General features: G+C 51.6%; 1 protein-coding gene across 1 annotated transcript in view; it reads left to right on the forward strand.

Annotated features, from left to right (window-relative positions):
• Positions 1-1,311: 1,311 nt before the first annotated feature.
• The window catches only part of Galnt2 (polypeptide N-acetylgalactosaminyltransferase 2), a 132,276-nt gene continuing 114,126 nt past the window's right edge, over positions 1,312-19,461 (forward strand). Inside the window, exon 1 of the mRNA XM_028856356.2 lies at positions 1,312-1,488. Coding sequence (XP_028712189.1) covers positions 1,366-1,488 — 123 coding nt within the window. The 5' untranslated portion in view covers positions 1,312-1,365. The remainder of the gene's footprint in view (positions 1,489-19,461) is intronic.

The raw sequence follows: 19,461 nt of genomic DNA on the forward strand, positions 1-19,461 counted from the left end.
GGATGGGGTGTGTGCTGGAGTGGGGTGTGTGCTGGAGTGGGGTGTGTGCTGGAGTGGGGTGTGTGCTGAAGTGGGGTGTCTGCTGGAGTGGGGTGTCTGCTGGAGTGGGGTGTGTGCTGGAATGGGGTGTCTGCTGGAGTGGGGTGTGTGCTGGAATGGGGTGTCTGCTGGAGTGGGGTGTGTGCTGGAATGGGGTGTCTGCTGGAGTGGGGTGTCTGCTGGAGTGGGGTGTCTGCTGGAATGGGGTGTCTGTTGGAGTGGGGTGTCTGCTGGAGTGGGGTGTCTGCTGGATGGGGTGTCTGCTGGAATTGAGTGACTCTTCCTCCTCATTTCCGAGAAGTCTGGAGTTCAGGAGAGGCTCAAAATCCTAGTAGCAAAGACTTGCTTGTGCTCCTGGTTTGTTTCCAGATTGGGTAGACTACCTCTTGGCCAGTCCTCACTTCCTGAAGTCTGTGCAGATCTCAGAAATATTTGCAGTCTCTCAAGTACTGGACAATCTTATTCAGACACAGGGACTTACAGAGTCACAAGGGCATGGCCAAGGTTACAGCCACCAGAGAGCTGCTGTCAGAGAAGAACTGGCTGCCTGCTCTATTAAGTGGATTCCTCTGCTCACTTCATTCCTTCGGGGAACCAACCAACGAAAAAGAAAAGATGTAAAAACATAAATTACATAAATTGCCATCCTTCTCCCCTCGTTTTCATGTTTATTTAAATTCATCACTATTTTGCTCTTTAGACCAGGTGGGGTCATCTTTACAAGCAAGTTCTTCGAAATCTACCTTCCCTGTCTCAGTCTTGTTCAGACGGCAGGGTGGTGCATTCCTGTCATCCCAAGACTCAGGAGTCTGATGCAGGAGGAGTGTTGTGAGCTTGAGGCCAGCTTGGGCTAGATGGTGAGTTCGAGGCCAGTCTAGGTTATAGAATGAACCCTTATACTTAAAAAAAAAAAAAAAAAAAAAAAAAAAGGAAAAATAAGAATCCAATAACCCACTACTGCCCAAATAGTAAATGAGATGGACGCCGGGCCAGAGCGACCTCTGCAGACTGGACTCGGACCACTCCAGGTCTTCTGGAACCCGCGTGCAAGCCTCAGAGACCGCCACCTGCCACTCCCGGGGACGCGCGGTGGGCGGGGCGCCGCTGCCATGGAGACGCGGCCCCGCCCCCCGAGCACCCCGCCCCTCAACGTCGATTGGTCGCCCTTTGCTCCCTGACCTCGCTGCCGGGCCGCCGCTTCCTGCCGGGCGCTGAGCGCCGCCCGCCGCCTGCTGCCGCGTCTTCCCGCGCCGCCGCCCCGCGCTCCGCCCGCCGCGCGCTCCGCCCGCCGCGCCGCCAGCTGCCCGGCGGCCGCCCAGTGCGAGGATGCGGCGGCGCTCGCGGATGCTGCTGTGCTTCGCGCTGCTCTGGGTGCTGGGCATCGCCTACTACATGTACTCGGGGGGCGGCTCCGCGCTGGCCGCGGGCGCGGGCGGCGCCGGCAGGAAGGTGAGTGCCGCGAGGCCTGTGCGCCGACCCGGGCCTGCGGCTGGGAGGCGCCGTGCGTGGAGAGTGGGTCCCGGCTCGGGGCAGCAACCGCGGGGACCCTGGCCCGGACGCACGAGTCAAGTTTCCTTCGGGCCCTCAGGCCAGGAGTGCGAGCTCCGGCCCTGCTCCGCTTACCCGGGGCTCTGGCTGGGTCCAGCGACTTGCCTCCCTCACACGGGGCGCGGGCACCCGAAGCCACATACCGCCCTTCGCTAGGATCTTGGGGACTGTTGTCTCGCTGGAGCCTCTGCGCTCCACTCCCTGTGCCGGGATCGTAGGGACCAGACTCCCTAGTCCCTGCTCCGCACTCCGCCCAGCTCGCCCCAGGACACCCACTCCCCAGTCCGGGATCTTAGGAATCGTTGTCACCCGAGACCCGGTGCTCCCTGAGCAACACTCCGCCCAACTCGAACCCCGACCCTCCATGTCCTGCTCCGGGATCCTGGGGATCTCGGTCCCGCCAGAACCCCGGTTCTCCAGCGATCACAGGCATGATTCCACCCGATGCCCCTCACCCTGCACCCAGGCAGCGAGGATGGACTGCGGTCCTGCCAGACCTCCCCTCCTACTTGCTACTCTGCCCACCTCGGCTCTTGGCCCCGCACAGCGGCGGGAACTGCCTAGCCTCTTGCACTTGCTTTTCCTAGCCTCAAGTCCCTTGTCCTCCGTGTGTGTTTCTGATGGGTCCGGCGCCGAGGACCGATTGGTGAGGCCGTGGGGCCAACTGGTCGCTTAGAACTCAAAGGTCCCGATTCGGCAGTCGGCTTCGCTTGGGTGCGGAGTGGGCATAGAGCGTGAGGTCCTTGCCGTTGTGTTGGTGTTGTCTGCTCCGGGCTGTTGTATCCTCTCCGGAGGGGTTTGTGATGTTTTACTAGCTAATGAGCTTCAAAGCATAGTTATCTTTTCCAAAGCCTTGTAACCTTCTTGATCTTGAGTGACATTACATGATCGGGAAAGACCGGGTGGAAGTAGACCAAGGCTGCGGGAGGTAGGGGATAGGGTCTTGAGTAGGAAGGACTGCCACTGATCCGACTTTACCCCTAGTCGGACCCTGAATGTCAAGGGCACTTGGCTGACTCCCTTTTCCTTCTGACATCTTAAGTTATTCCCAGCTGCTGGTAGTGTCTTATTCCGCTCTTGAAGAATGTCGTGATTCGTTTTTATTTGTAGTAGCGAAAGTGGAAACAGTGTTGCTCTGTGCTTGGCTTGTGTGTAGTTGACACTTAGTCCCAGCCCTGCTTTCTGAGTGGTTGGTGTGTTGCGAGCCCCTGCTACTTTTGAAGTCTAGTACGTGTGGCGGTGGCAGCAGCCCAGTTTTCTTTCTTTTTTTTTTTTTCCTTTTCTTTTTTGAGAACGACAGTGGCTCTGAGCAGGTGTGGTTTGTACCACCTTTGCTTCCCCAGTGGACGTCCCCCACCTTGGGAATAGCCTGGCTGCTGACAATGCTTTTTCCTATGCACACAGAGAAAAGCAAACTGACAGAGCCTTGGATCAGCACAGGTATGTAGAAAGGCACCTGTGGCATCAGCCTCCCAGGGGTTATCGCCCTACCTAGAGGGGCTTCAGTGGGCACACAGTTGGCTGATCTCCCCATTAAAGCCCTCTGCCTCTGATAAGCTTTAAGTGTGAAGAAAGCCCAAGACCTCTTTGTGATCTAATGGAGACCATGCAGAAAAAAGTAGGGGGAAATCAACAGCTGTACATGGATTGAGGACCTGGGATTCTGTTTTGTCAGTGAGCCATAAAATGTAATCCTGCCTGGAAGTATCATGGCTTAGTGCTCTGCAGGGGGAGGAGGAGGTGTGGAAACGCAGGGGATTTTGAAATTTCAGTAGTGCTTTCATTAACGAAGCAGGGTGGGCCCTGATAGAGGCAGAGGATGCCCTCAAACCGTGGAGTGCCATCTTGAATCCCTTCGTGGGTTTAAACACTAGAAGGCTCCCCACATTTAGTTAGTTCATCCTCATGATGAGAGAAAATGTGTGGTTTGTTTAGCTTGTAGAACATGAATGTGAACTGTGAAAAGAGGAGCGGAGTAGGCTTTTCTTTTCTTTTTGATAAGAAGGCTGCATTTCTTCTTGTGTTTGGTACTGTTCGTAGTCTGGCTCTTGTTCTATCTTCGTTAGTTTCTTCATGCCCTGGTGTGTTTTTCCCATGGGGCTCCAAGCTTCAGGATTGTGCTCTGGGGACTGTCTGAGGGCATCCTGTTAGGCTTTCTGCTGCTTCAGCAGCCAGACTAGGCTTTGCACTGTGTGCCTGGCCTGCTAAACAACTCCTCTCAGAACTGCTGAAACCAGTTAGCAAGACCCAGAAAGTCCGCTCACCTCAGACTACAGATTGAATGAACGAAGGAGTTGAAAACCAACTGTCAGCATTTGCTGGAAAGCTGGGGACTCACTGCGGTGATTCCGCAATGCCGAGGCTCCACGTTAAAGCAATTTATGCAGAATGTTTAAAACTGCATTTCATTTGTATAGGTATCTCCCCCCCCCCCCCCGCCATATTTACTCTTTCCGTCCTAAACTGATGATTTGCACTTCAAGAATGCCTTCCCTTTGAGCATCTTAAATGCTTTAAAATTTTAATCATGTTAAGTTTCCCTGGGGCCCTGGTATGCTGGCAGTGGATGGAGCTGCAGAGGAGAGGAAAGGATTTCTGTGGAAAGGAAGCTGCCTCTGGCTGAAGTGTGGTGACAGGAAGGGTTCCCAGTAGGAGGGCAGTGAGCTCAGCTGAGACTACAGGGCCCCTTGGTGGACTGCCCATCACTCTTCCTGGGAGCTGGGACCTGGGCTGCACCCTTGCGCTGGGTCTCAGGTGCAGGTGTTTGGCATTTGAACTCTTGCAGGAAGCACTGGGGGAGGGGCTTCTCTTAGAACTAGGCAGGGACCTCTGGTGGGGACACTCAGTGGAAGAACAGAAAGATATAAAAGTAGAGAAGGGACTTGGGGCTATGCTGTCCTGTAGAGGGCTTCCCATGACAAGCTGGCTCCTAGTTCATTTGGCTGATTTGGAGGGAACCAGTACCATCTCGAGTAGGCAGTTAGACATGCAACTGGAAGGAGGTGGCACAATGACTTCACTGGTGCCAAGTGACATCTTGTTTTTTTCCCTCCCTCTCTGCTTGTCTTTGCCTCTCAGTTTTCTCAATTCAGCTAATTGGGAGATTAGCATCCTTATACCATGGCTTTTTTTTTTTTTGATTAGTGCTGAATAATTGATACAGAAAGAAGGAAAGAAAGAAAGCAGCAGAGAAAAACTCCCAACCCCTGAAAATGGAGTGAGCCTGAATCATGTGAGGGTTTCTGACTGTGTGCACTGATGTCTTCTCTGCATACTTCCTGAGGAACAGGTCTGCAGGGTTCCTTCTGGGTTTGCACTGGACTCTTGGATGCTGTTAATTAGCCATTTATAGGAAAATCCTGGGGACACTCACACCCGCTCTGTACCCAGCTGTGGTGTCCTAATAGGGTTCCTGGTAGCCAACTGCCAGTACAGAAAGTAGGTGAGGTGTGTAGGGTAAAGTCCAGGATGGTGAGAGGGCTGGAGGTGCACCTGAGTTTTGGCAGGATAGGCTCCAAGCTCGCACTCTTCCCTGATCCCTTGTCGGGAAGCGTATCTGTGATTATTGAAGGCTAGCAAGAGGCTGCCGTGCACAGTGTTGTTACCTGTGCCAGCAGGTTACCAGTGATAAGTGTGCAGTTTCAGAAAGGCCATTTGCACTTAAGTATGATGACATAGGCCTGTCATGCTAGCACTTGGGAGGTGGCAGCAGGAGGATCAGGAATTCAAGGTCACCTTTTCTTACATATCACATTCAAGTCCAGGCCAGCCTGGGCTATATGAGATCCTGCTTCAAGTCAAACGATGAGGATTGCAGGGGAGGTGGGAAGATTGCCAGGGGAAGTCCAGCAATAGCCACATCTACGTAGTAAGATTAACCTCCTTAAAGAAAATGAAGTCCCCTGTTCCGTAATTCTGTTTGGCTGCCTGTGGGAGTGCAAACAATAGACACAGATTGTGGCCTGTAAACACTACAGAGATGATGAGCTGGGCCCTGGGCCCTCCAGCCAAGGTGAAAATGAACCTGTTCACCAGTGGCTGGGGACCATCAGTTTGTTCGGAGTGCAGGGCTAACTGCTGTGTGTGTGTGGGGGGGGTGACAGGACCTTGGGAGTAGGGAGAGGTTTTCTGAGACTTTTAGCCTGCTGTGATCTCCCCAGCATGACTGGAAGAAAGGGAGTGGGGGGGGGAGGGGTGGGAAGGGGCTTGTTTGCTGCCCTTTGTATCAGGAAGAACAGTTAGGTTGGGAAGACGGGAGCTTCTCTGCTGCTGCTGTAATCTCAGGTTTTGGGGTACTGTGTTTCTCTGAGAGGAACATGATGTCAGCCCAAGGCTGCTGTGATGCCCCTGCCCAGAGTCCTGTTCAGAGGTGGCTGCCTGGGCACTGGGTGGAGGCTCAGGCAGAGGCCAGGAAGGCTATAGGTGTTTCCGAGGAGGCTTTGGACAGTCTCCTGCAGGCCCAGATGAATGCACAGGGAGAAACCTGGGCCTCGGCCAAGCCCACTCCCCCAAGATCTTGTCATTTCCTCCCTGCGCAGCCTGTTGAGAGCTCGGCTTGAGGGTGACACTGAGATTTGCTGCCTAGGCGGAGGGGACCATGTCTGGAGCCGGGTCGTACAGTCTGGTTGCCACTGTCTGAAGCACCTAACCTCTCCCCAAGGCTCTAGTTGCTCGTCTCTCCCTGCCCACTCTCCCCTGTAGTTTTGAGGAAGTCAGTCTCCCTCTTGGCCCTTCTTTCCACATTCAGCAGGAAGGGTGAACCCTGTCACCCAGTAGGGCTCCTGTCACTTCCCTGTCCTGTCAGAACAGGCGCTGGGTGTTGGAGCTCCCGCCCCTGTCAGTGGCTTGAGGCCTGGCCTTCCCTGAGAAGTGCTTCCTCCACCCACGTGCTCTCAGCTCCTTCCTGCCCCAAAGGCTGCCCGAGGAGCTGCCAGGACAGGCCGAGCCAGGTCGGCAGCTGTCTTAGCTGGATGGCCACTGTCACTCTGATATGCCAGAGTTGCTCACCACAGCCTCTCCGGACCTGGGCAGAACTTGCCCTTGTTCTCTCTGGGTTGGAAGACTCCCCAACCTTGACCCTAAGCATTGTATTCAGGACTAACCCCAGGCTCAGGTTCTCCTGAGTGCATGCCTTAGTCTAGAAGACCTCCATACCTCTCTCCCCAGAGACTGTAGGCCCATTTCCATGGTGGGGGTGGCATTGGGGGTCGGGTATCAGGCTTCAACACCAATCAGCTCACCTGCTGGAACTCTTTGCTTCTTTAGGTTCTGGTGCCTGGAGTGGCTCTGGAGCTGTCCAGCCCTCTTCTGGCATGGTTTAGACTGTAAAGCTGACATGTCTGTACTTAATCCTGGCCAGTAGTGTGGGCCTAGGAAGTGTGTGTCACGATGAACAGATTGAGTTTCTTAGCATGCTGACATGTAGACAGCTGTGATTCATCTGGACTTGATATGTAGAAAAACAGGCCCTCTTACTTGAACTCTCCTTTGTGGAGCTGTATTGTGAGTTTTCCTAGGAGCCATATGTCATTCTGAAGCTGGTTCTGACAAAGCTGCAGTGGAGGGTGGCTGTCACCATGGCCCAACCTATCCTTGCAGGCTGTCATCCTGGTGAATGGCCCCTTCCATTTGGTTCCTTCCACCTAAAAGCGCCCAGTGGAGTAAGCGGCCACCTTGCTGCCACCTGGTCTTTCAAGGACCCGTCTCTCTCCAGGAAGAGGGGTGCCTGGAAAGGGGCACACAGGGCCATTGGATTGTAGTGTTTGTCTTTGTGGGGGTCAGTAGTTTCATTGTTTGGGGTTTCTCATATCCAGCGCGCTTGGTACCTGCTGCATGCCAAGTATGTCCTTACAGTTTCCATCCTGTTACTGAAGAAACTAAGGGTAGGCAAGGCAAGAGGCCCTCCCAGGGTCACAGGGCTTGTGGTGTGTGGGCTGTGGTGGCACCTGTTGCTGAGGTCTTCCCATTGTCAGGATGTGAGTGTGACTCCACCCCCCCAGGCTTCCTAGATCCCTCCCTTGGTTGTCAGTGTTCTTTCTCTTGCTGCCGTGGTGACTTCCTGTCTACCATTAGATTTACCCTCTTCCCCACAGGCTTTGGCCTTACCTGAAGTAGCTATCCTCAATGCCACACTGCCCAGGAGAATGAGACCAGGGTCTGTGCCTTTCATTCTCTTCCCAAGTGTCTCTTGAGGTTCCCTGTGTGCCCAGTACAGCTGTGTCTGGAATCCTCTTGGGAACCCAGGAGACTGCGATCCGTCACTCCACTGGAGTAGGGTGGGGGTTCAGACAGCAGACGGTACAACATAAAGAGCAGTGTGGGGAACAGCAGTGTAAGGGGAATGGGGCCAGAGGACATGTGGGTCATGGAGAGCGTGAATCCAGCCTCTGGCTTCCTTTGCTCCTGAGGCCCCCAGGTTCCTCAGTGCCCAGCCTGTCTGCCCATCCTCATCTTCTGCTCAGTGAATAGAATGAACCAGCTTCCAGGGGTCATTGCCTATAGTTTGCCAGCAGAGTGGCTCCTCTATCACAGGGAAGCCTGGTCTTTCTGTTCCTGTTCACTTGGTTATCACATGTACCTGGTTGAATGCCAAGTTACCTGCCACATCCTGGTCCCTTACTCTCATATGGCTCCCAGTTCCAAAGGACACCTATAGTTCAGAGTGTGGTAGACTAGCTCGGCTGTGTTGTGTGATAGTCTCTGGATTCCTGAGCTAGTCTGTGAGGTGCAGCAGGGCAGGCAGGGTGGCAGTTCATGGTTTAGGGTCGATGAAAGGACATCGTGAATTTACAGAGTTGTCTCCACATGTCAGAGCTCAGGGAGTCATCTTTTTGTGATCCAGGGTCTCCATTACTGCTCCAAACCCAGAAGCAGCTGGAGGTGCACGTGGGGTTGCTCATCCCTCACAATTGCAAGTGGGCAGAAGCCAGAACCTGCTGGTGCCCTGCTTTGACAGGTGGCACTTGGTAGTGTAGGCTCTGGGATCTGTGGTGTTTTGGAAAACAAGATGAAGCTGTGACCTCACTGTCTGGACATTTACTAGTAAAAAACATAATTCCTGCAGGTTCCCCAGGTGAGAGCTGTCTGTCAGCTGTATTCCCAGGGCAGGCAGGTATCTTTGGGGGAGGGGGTTGTTACATGGGGGCTTCTGGTTACTTCTGGAGGAAACAGCTAGAGTGACTATGTGTCAGCCCAGGACAGGCAGTATGGAGGCCTTCAGGCTCAGGAGTGCTGTGGTGGCTTCTGACATCTTCCTGGAAGGCCAGCCCAGGTGTGACCTTTGATTCCTTGCTTGGGAAAAGCAACAGGCTTCAGAGGAAAGGCCTTTCTCAGTCAAATCACTTGGGATGGGAGCCCGAGGAGCTCGTGCAAATTAAAGACTTGGTCCTGAAACTGCTTGTAAATTAGGCTCCCTCTGGGTCTGGAGGAGTATAGACGCTTGCGTTGGGCATTTGTGTGGCTGCCTCGGTGCAGAGCTGCTTGGCTAGCATGAGACGCCTTAAGGCCTGGTGTCCTGTTCTGACGGTCTTGGGCTTTCCTGTTGACCCACTGGCTGACCCTTTGCTTCCAGAGGCCACCTCCTCTGTCCCCTCCCACCCTGCCTTGGCAGTTGGCCTTCCTAGCGCCCTTTTGGTCCCCACTGGTTTACCTCCATCTGTAATCCTTTTTCATCAACTCCAAGGCTCCCTTACTTGTAAAATACTCGGTAGTTTATGTGCCACTAGGAAAGAAAAAACTGTCCACTGAGCGGAATAACGTGGTTTCTATCTGTTAAAGCTTTTATTTTCTATGCACTGAAAAAGCCCTTCAGACTTAATTAGACATTGATTTTTCTGTGTATCCCTCTTGCACATAGACACAAAGGAAAATATAAGTGGAATATATTGGGTAAGGTGTTCCCCAAACTTTTTCTGAGCCCAGCCACTCTAAGTCACTTTCTGTCTGCTTTTTTCAGTTGTCCACTCTATCACCAAAATTAGTGGTGACAGGATTTCCCAAGGGATGGGGGGAACCATAAAAGTGCTGAGGGCTACTGGCTCTGGACCCTTAAGGTAGCTTGGCAGTTGTATAATTAGCCACCCCCAACCCTACACCCCTCCCTGAGTCCTGCCGAATTCTTAGTTTCACTGTCTGTTCCCATCTCATCCTGATGGGATTTCTAGGGATTATTGGTTTTGTATTTTCTTTTAAGCTTTTGGCAAGTCCAGCAGATTGAGATACTGAGTGCGGTAATGTACTAGGACCTTAACCTGGCATACAAAGACTTGTGTGTTTTTTGAGAGACATCCCAATTTCTCAAGTTCAACTGTGGGCAAAGATCATCTCAGACTGGACCATTTAGGGCCCTGCTCTTCCTCACCCATGAGAGTCCAGTTGCTCTCTGGGTCTCTCTCTGGCAGAGGAGGCTGGTCTCTGTCTACTCCATTCCCAGAATCCTGATAGACAGGTACTTGTTATTTCAAAGAGCAGCTGTGAGTGTATGCCCATTCAGAAACATTCTGGAGTATTAACCATGTAAGAGGTTGTCCTGGGTGCCAGGTTACAGAGGGGCAATCCTGTCTTACATAGAGATTTCAGTTACCAAGCAGCTAGCATAATTTAAGGAGTCCCTTCTGTGGTTCAGAAACACCAGTAAGGTTTTATCAGGGCTCCTTTGAAATGCTGTAAGATCCTGACAGAAAAGCAGGCACCATTTGTCGGCAATTTTTCCTGTAAGAATCACCTGACTGCCTTTGATACCCTTCTAGGAACACATGGTGGCAGAGTGTGAATGAAGGTAGGCACAAGCCCCCTGTCACCTAAGCTGCCTTCAGCAACTCACAGCCCCTTATCCAACAAGGCTGGCGTGGCTATTCAATGGTGATTTCTTGATTGCCCTGTATATCTGCGTCAACACCTTGCCTTATCATCGGCAGGAAGCTGGAGGGGGAGACGATTAATAAATATATATAATTCCTTTTTGTTCCTCCACCAGGATGTTATTGCAAAAGTCCCACATATTATGCAGTGTCTGTAACTGGCGATTTTGGCAAGGATGTGATACTGCATATTTTCTGTAAGGTGTAATTCCTGGTGACTTCAATTTATATCTGTCTGTTGCTGCAGTTCTTGAAGGGCCTGAGCCCCTACCATTTGCCTTGCTTTTCTTTAGGCCTAGGGCAATACTGGACTGGAAAGGTTTTCCTTTGTACACACATTTAATTTCTAGAAAACCCCAAGGTTACCAGACTATCCCTCAGGTCATGCAATAGCAAAGGCAGGGTATGGTAAGGTCCCAACAGCTGTCTAAATTAAGGCTTCTAGGAAAGGCAGCACTGGCTGGCTTGTTTTCCAAGTGTCCCTGATACACAGGCACAAATAGCAGGTCTCCCTCTCTGGGACTCAGAGCCATAGCTCAGGAGGGTGCTGATTACAGGGCTATTGTCTGCTTATCCTCCATCAAAACTGCTGATGTGGATGAGCAGAAAGCCCGGAGTTCGAGTGTCTGGGTTTCTGGGTGGTCTGAGGACAGGCCCAAGCCTGGCATTGTGAAAGGGCAGGGGCAAGTGCTGGGGTGTCTCATTCCTGATAGAGAGAACCCAAGAACACATATCAGTAGACATCAGGGAATAGTGTGGGCCACCCATCGTCTCCCTGCCTACCGTGCATGAACTAGTTCACGTCCTTTGTTTCAGGAAAGAATGAACTGTCTCCCCTTCCCGCTTGGTGTTGTCATCGTTACAGCGGTATTTTATGTTAGTTTTTCCCTAACAGGACGTGGATGGCACCAAATGCTGTTGGCTTCTGTTGGCCTCCAGGTTGCCAGGCTCTGTAAGCAGGTCCAGTGTGAGAACGGAGAGCAATCCAGTGCTGGCAACGGTGGTTTCCCTGCCACCTGGTCACCAGGGCATGGGGATCACAATACCAGAAACTCTGAAGACCACTGTGGGGGCTTGGAAACCGCCTGGATCCTGCACTGGAGCTGGCTCAGGGTTTCTCTGTAGGACTGGTGTGATGTGGCAGAGAGGACATAGCAAAGTGCTGAGCCTGGGCCTAAGCCAGGCTGCCTGCCTGGGTATGAGTTCTGGCTTCCTGGGTGGCCCTGTGACCTCAGGCAAGTCACTTAGCCTTTCTGTGTGGTTTCCTCATGTGTGTGTCTCAGCAGTTTTCACTGAGGAGTGTGTTAGCATGTATACACTGTTGGATTTGGTCCTGATGTGCACGCAGCAAATGCTTAGTGTCGTAACGATTGTTGTTAGTGTTAAGTGGTGCATTAAAGGTGGGGGCCAGATGACGTACTGTGAAGGGAGCCTCTGTACAGTAAGGATGCTGTCCCACACAGTGGATTGTTTGGGAAGAATTGAGATGACAGGACTCTGCACTCTTGCTCCTTCTTCACCCGAGGAAACTGTCCCGAGAGGATGGCAGGCTGGGCTGTGTCCCTTTGTGAGAGCCAATGCACAGACCTCAGCCTTCATCCCCAATGCTGGGTTTTTCAGAAGTGCTTTCCTAATTCCATCCCTCCCTCCCTTGTCCTGGAAAATTTGTATCAGGATGTGTGTTTTAACTGTGTGGCTATATAATTAATTTTTAAAACTAATTGTTAATTGGTTTTTTCAACATCTTGAGTTGTTATTACCTGAGTGTTGCATGCTACCTGGAACTTTCCCACGAGGTTCTAATTGGTAGACATTCTTTTCCTTTCCCTGGTTCAGCTTCTGCTGTCTTTGAGCTGTAGGTGAGTGACACATGCAGTACAAATTAATAATTGTAGCAGTGCAATGCAGCTGCCTGCAAGGCCTGAGGACTGGTTCCGTCACTTGGCGCGGTTTCCACGTTTACTCCTGGATCTCAGATGAACAAACTTTCACTTCTAGCAAAAAATAACCTAAAATCTGAATGTTGGTGAGTTAATGTCACTGTTGCTGTGAAGAGACACCATGACCATGACAACTCTTTTTTTATTTGAAACAGGGTTTCTCTATAACTGTCCTGGAACTCACTTTGTAGATGAGGCTGACCTCCAACTTATGCCCGGCTTACAGCAACTCTTACAAAGGAAAACATCTAATTGGGGCTGACTTACAGTTCAGAGGTTCAGTCCATCATCGTCATGGTGGGAAACATGGCAGGGCACAGGCAGACATGGTGCTGGAGAGGAGCTGTGAGTTCTACATCCAGATCCACAGGCGGCAGCAGGAGACTGTGACTCTAGGCCTGGCGTGAGCATGTAAGACCTCAAAGCCTGCCTCCACAGTGACACACTTCCTCCAGCAAAGCCACACCTCCTAATAGTGCCATCCCCTCTGGGCTAAGCATTCAAACACATGGGTCTGTGGGGGCCATTCCTATCCAAACTACCACAGTGAGGATGGTGGGTGTGAGAAGGCCATCACTCAGCCCCCCGAGTGACTCTGGATCCCTGTTTGTACTGCTCTTGGTGAGATGGATGTGGTGGGGTCAGTGAGAGATGGAGGTGGTGCCCAAGGGTGTAGTGAGGCTTTTTTGCTGCCCCTACTTACACATGTGCTCATCCGCCCTTCTGTGAGCGGCGAGGCCCTTCTGCTGGAGAGGGGCTTTCTGGGAGCAGATGCGGGTGTGTTGTCAGGTGAGGAACAGTATTTTTATCTTCCTAGATTGCTTCTCTCCTTTGGGCTTCCTGGTGGTGTCTTGGATCTAGGAAGGTCCCTGTTGCTATGGTTCTGTGAGGCTGTCATTTGTGGGCCCTATTTTAAGGTATTTCCACGAGTCAAAGTGTAGTGATGATCCCAGGGCAATGAAAACCGAAGGCCGCGTAGATTAGTGGATGGCTCTGTAAGCTGGAGGAACTGAACATATGTCTAGCTTGCGTTGCCTTTCTGGTCCCACAGGTGTCCAGGCTGGTTGTATGAGGTCCTCCAATGGTCCATGCCCACCCCTTTGGTGGCCCACTCCTGAGATTCTCTGATGCACCATGCCTGTCCCCAGATGTCCCCTGCCTCTAGGTGTCCCCCCAGGTCTTTAATTCATTACACCACGCTGAGAGCCCATTCAAGCATAACATCCATTACCATCTTAATCAGAGCATCCGAGATCACCTGCTAGTGGCCTGTTGCCCTTTCTTTATGGAAGGAGTTTAAGGTAATGACCCCCATCTGGGATTCCAGCCACTCCTCCTCCGCCCCCTCCCAGCTGGCTCTGTGTAGTCTGCCCCAGCTGCACGTATGCCGTAGTCTTGGGAGGTGATAGGCTAGACTGAGTCTGGAAGGTTGACTGAGCGCCAACTCCATCCGTGTGGCCGTAGGAAGTCAGCATCCATGTTCAGGTGAGGCTTTGATTTGGGGGTCACCTATGCTCTCTAAGTGAGCCCCGCAAACCCCTTGGTTCACCAACATTGACTTAGGTGGCCTGGTTCCCTTTAGCCTGTTGTTGGTGCCTTGTCAGGCGAGGGGATGTTTGTTTACATCTCCCCAAGGAAGTTCACACACCGCCTGTGTGTCCTAACCCCAAGCAGCTTTTTGTCCCTCCCCAGTGCTGAGTTGCAGGAGTGTCTGGCTTAGAGACCTTCCATATTTTCTGTTTTCCTCCAGGAAGGGAGCGTGTGTGTGTCAAGAGCGGGGCTCTGCACAGAGAAGACTAGCAGACAGAGTCTAGAAAGTTGGCCGTCCTGGCTGACAGTCAGAAGGCCATGGTGGGAAGGCACACAGGAAAAGGCCAGTTAGCAGCTGGGCCAGTGGAGCAGGAGTGGGCAAAGGGTAGGTGATGTGCAGCCTGTAGTGCTTGTGGTGTATAAGACCCTTCAAGATTTAGATCCCTACTCCAAGGCATTGGGCCGTCCTTCAGAAAGCTGCCTTGCTGTTAAGTGATTCTGTGTTGAGGGGGAGGTATTCAGGGTTGAGCTTTCTCAGGGGAAAAGCACTATGGACTCCTCTTTACTCAGTTTACTCAGCATCTGGATTGATTGGGACCAGCTTTAATTTCATGACCCAAAGTGGTAGATATCCTTGTGGCCTGTCAGCCTTCTCGGGTGGTTGGTAGCTCTGTTGTCCATATCCTCCAACCTGCTGAAAAGGGGCACTCCCCTGTCCCAGGTGCTGTGTGCATGCTGTTGTGAGGCTTTTTTGCTGCCCCTACTTACACATGTGCTCATTCGCCCTTTTGTGAGCGGCGAGTAGGCTGTGTCCCCCTCCCCTGGACCCAGCCTATGGGTTCTAAGTTGTTTTACTCTTTATACTGGAATCTGTCATGTGAGGTGGTCCTCAGTGCCACCAGAGTCCAACTTGGTGAGCCAATGAGTTTTACTGGGGTCACTTACAGGGGCAGAAATGACTCAAAGACAGCTGCATCACCAAAGCCCACCCCAGCACGGGTGACAGTTTACAAAAGCTGGGAACCTAGAGAAGTCCAGGGGCATTTTCAGCTTTTAGTGCTTATTCTGTCAGCAAGGGCCTAGTGAATATGGTCAGTTTCAGGGACTTCCTGAAATTATTTTGAGTTGTTTGCCTTCCTGTTTAAGGAACTTCCTGCAGGATGGAATGTTTCAGTCTTGGAGGAAGCTGTTTCAGAACACTAAGTAAAGAGAAAAGCCCTTGGGAAAGCCCATGGGTGGTCTCCTCCCAGCACTGGTGATACCTCTCACATGTGAAGGGTCCTGGCACCTTGCTGACGTCCACCCTCCTTCTGTATGTGGACTCTAAGCCAGTGTTGGTACAACCCCTTTCAATTAGTGCAGCTGTCCCTGGAGGGCAGGGGTCTGGCCTGCCAAAGCATCCTTGTCTCCATACTTTAAGAGTTGCCTCCTCTGGTGCCTAGTACTAACTACTGAATTTCCTAAATGGAAGGTAAGCAGGGAGAAGAATCTGCCTTTTGGCTATGCTTGAATCCCAAGCCCAGCAGGAGCCTCTGGTTCCCTCCCTCTGCCCTTTCTTGTTCTCCCTATCCCACCCCATCTTGTTCTCCCTATCCCACCCCATCTTGTTCTCCCTATCCCACCCCATCTTGTTCTCCCTATCCCACCCCATCTTGTTCTCCCTATCCCACCCCATCTTGTTCTCCCTATCCCACCCCATCTTGGTTTTCCTGCCCAGCTTGCCCTTCCCTTGGCTCTTTTACTGTTAGCCCCCATAGTGGTCTTGTGGTTCTCAGTGTGGGTGCACTTAGAAATACCTGGGCAGGGCTTTAAAATGCAGAAGCCCAGGATCTACTCTGCACAGTTCAGCAAGAGGGTCTGTGCCCCTGTGTGTACTCTGTACACACTCCTCATGTTGGAGCCTAGTACTATCAGATACGGAGCAGCTGGGATGCATTTCTGTGGCTTCATCTTGGAGGGGTTGCTCAGAGCCTTGTGTGATGCTCTTGTGCTGTTTGGTATTCTGGTTTGGAAGACTTGGTTACTGGCTTCTACAGTCAGAGTTGGCTCTGTTGCTGGAGTCTTGATGAACTGGCTTCCTTTCCTGGAGCGCCTTCCTGAAGAACTGATACCTCCTCCCCAGAGTCTCAGTGTGCTGTTTCTCCTATGCTGTTCTCAGCCCTAACCCATCTGGCCCTGCTGTGACACGAAGCTAGGACTATGGTAAGCTTTGTTGAAACACCTTGCCAGCCTCCACAGAAAGGGCACACGAGAGAGAGGGACCAGTGAGGTGGGAGGTGAAGACTTGGTCCCTCTTTGGCTCCTGTTGTCCCTGCTGTAGCCAGGCCTCAGATTTTAGTTTTCCTGGCACTATGGCCCCTCACCCTTGGAGATGCCAGCCTCAGGCAAGGAGCATCTTGCCCTGTGCTTTTCTGTCCCAAGGGCCCCAACCTTGAATGTCCCAGCCCTGGGGGTATAGTGTTCAGTTTGACCTCCTCCCTGGGTTTCCTTAGACCCAGGTGGAGGCTGCTCCTACCGGTGTGGCCTCTCAGACACATTTATGAGTCACCTGGCTGCCAGTGTTACCCAGGTGACCATTTTTATGGAAACCCTTCTGTTGGAGAAATGCCTGTAGTTCTGACTAGGTTCTGGCCGATTCATGTGGCCTGTGTTCCAACACTGTAGTGGACAGTAGGTGGATTGTACTTATTTAGACTGTGGTTCATGCTCACAGGAGTTGTGCTAGCTCCTGACAGGACTACTGATGTGTGTCTCAGAGACATGCTCTTCTCTCTAGCCACGATGTTAAGCCTCAGTGAGACTGGGTGGGTTCCTGGAAAGGATCACTACAGATGGCTGCCACTATCCATTCTCCTTTGGCTTTACTTTTTAAAGAACAATGGTTTCAACTGTACCTCCAGAGTCTGTGTCCATTCAGTAACTATAGTTACCGTCAGCTTCAGATGCTCACACTACAGATTATTTGTTGTTGTTTGTTTTGTTTTGTTTTTCAAGACAGATTTCTCTGTGTAGCCCTTGGCTGCCCTGGAACTCACTATATAGACCAAGCTGGCCTCCAACTCAGAGATCCACCGGCCTCTGCCTCCCAAGTGCTGGAATTAAAGGCATGTACCACCACCACCCAGCACACTACAAATATTTCTAAAGAGACTCTAGGCAGCTTGTTAGGGGAAAAAAAAATGTTTGAGTAAAAACAGATTCACTAGGAGTTTAAACTACAGGCCGTCCAGGTTCCTCAGTGGGTAAAAGCACTGGCTGCATGTCTGTTGCTGTGGTAAAACACTGTAGGCAGACTTTCTCTGTCCCACCAGCCGGCTCCAAAATAGCCGCACAGAGACTTAATCTTAATTATAAACGCTCGGCTAATAGCTAGGCATGTTACTAACTAGCTTTTACAACTTAAATTAAGCCATATTTCTTATCTACACTGCCATGTGGCGGTACCTTTTTTCAGCATGGCATGTTCATCTTGCTTCTATACGTACCTCCTGGTGACTCTGTCCTCTTCTCCCCATGCTTCCTTCTTGTCTGAAAGTCCTGTCTAACCTTTACCTGCCTAGCTAGTGGTCAGTCAGCTCTCTATAAATCAATGAGAGTAACACATACTCAGTGTACAAAAAGATCGTTCCACAGCAAAACACTGGACAAAAGCCATCTGGGGCAGAAAGGGTTTACTTAGTTTACGGGTTAGTCCCTCATCAAGGGAAGCTGAGGCAGGAACTGAAGCTTAACCGTGGAGGAATGGCTGTTTACTGGCTTGCTTCCCATAGCTTACTTAGCTTGCTTTCTTACACAAACTGGGACAATCTGCCCAGAGACAGCATCACCCACAGGTGGCTGAGCTCTCCCACATCAATCATTAGTCAAGAAAAAGCCCCACAGACCTGCCCATAGGCCAGTCTGATGGAGGTAGTTCCTCAGTTGAAGGACCATCTTGTTTGTGTCATGTTGACAAAAACCAGCCAGCAGGATGTACAAGCCTGTGTTCATGACCTGAGTTCAGTTCTCAGAACCCGTGATGGAGGGAGAAAACCAGCTCCTAGAAGTTGTTCTCTGATGTCACACTCACACACATCCTACACATGTATGATAGTAATACAACTAAAACTTTCTGTACAAATTAAAACCAGGACAGGACCTGTAGGATCGTAGGATGCGAGGGGCTGATGAGAGTGGGATGGAGAACTGATGAAGGAGCCCGGTGCTCCTGCAGCCCCTGGGCTGATCCTGGGGCTGCTGCTCCTCTGCGGCTAGTTAAGTGCTCAGCACAGTCTAGCATGATATACTGTCCCCATGGTCAGTCAGCAACCTGAGGGGCTCCAGGACCCACCTGGTTTGGGCTTCTCAGCCAACAGGGTCCAAGAAGCCGCTTTGGTTAAGCATAGTATGTCTAGGTAGCCAAAACAAGAATGCCAATGTGTTGGGCTGCACAATTCACCGTTTCTCAGAAAATGAGGCATCTCCATGTGAAGTCACTTTTGGTAACCTTTCAACTTGATAAAAATCATTGTGGGTGCTGAGTTCAAGGTCATGAAACATAGTAATGGTTATTGTTAATGGGGGATGATACTGAGTGAAGGTGTGCTCATGCAGCCTGCTCATTTAAGGAAGTGCCTGGATCTGATGCTATAGCTCTGCCTCAGGCCAGGGTGAAGCTTGCTGCCACTTGGCTCTAGTAAGCCAGGAAGCTTTGGTGAATAGCACAGATCACGACTGGACCAATCAGAAGCTTGTAAGCCTCATAAACTCTAAACCCTTAGGCTCATTCATTGTTAACTTGGGGCATCTCGTCTTGTTGGTTTGTACTAAAATTCATTGCTTCCCCAAGGTGCCTGGGCTGCCAGGGGCCAGTGGTCCCTCTTTTCACAGATGGGAAGTAGATTCTAAATCGGGATCCCACCTGTGGTATGTGTGCTCATTCATAGCTCCTCACAAGGTGGTGAGGGCCGGTGACACTGTGCGGGTAATACCGGCACAGACTGGAGAGACCCAGACGACTCTTCCACTCAGGTGTGCTGTCCGTCCATTGTCCCAGTGTCTCCAGGTGTGTAGTGGTGAGGTGCTGGCGGGTAGTGAGGTAGCACTGGAGCCGAGAGCTGCCCCTGAAGTGGGCAGTGACCAGCGAGTCACAGGGGTATGACTGGCCTTGGGATTAGTAAAGACTGTGCCCTTGAACATGAGTAAATGCTGGCCAACACTACGTGCTCATGAAGGACCATGAGCATGAGGGCTCAGATGGAACCCCAACACCTTTAATCCAAGCTCTCAGAAGACAGAGGCAGGTGGATATCTGTGAGTACCATGCCAGCCTGACCCTGTTTTAAACCTGTTGCCTGAGAAAAAAAAAAACCTCACAGAAAAATCTCTCATCAAACCAAACCCCGGGCGGCCTTCTTGCTGCCCCTGTCTCATCTGATGGCACACACTGCTGGCAGGGAGGAAGGGTCTTGCCTAGGGCAAGGTGGTATTCGGGTAGGACACCCTGCCTGCTCTGCTCCTCACCTCAGTGTGAATTCTGCATTCCAGACTAGTGTAAGGAGTTGTTG

This window comes from Peromyscus leucopus, chromosome 5, assembly GCF_004664715.2.
Source record: "Peromyscus leucopus breed LL Stock chromosome 5, UCI_PerLeu_2.1, whole genome shotgun sequence".
Lineage (NCBI taxonomy): Eukaryota > Metazoa > Chordata > Mammalia > Rodentia > Cricetidae > Peromyscus > Peromyscus leucopus.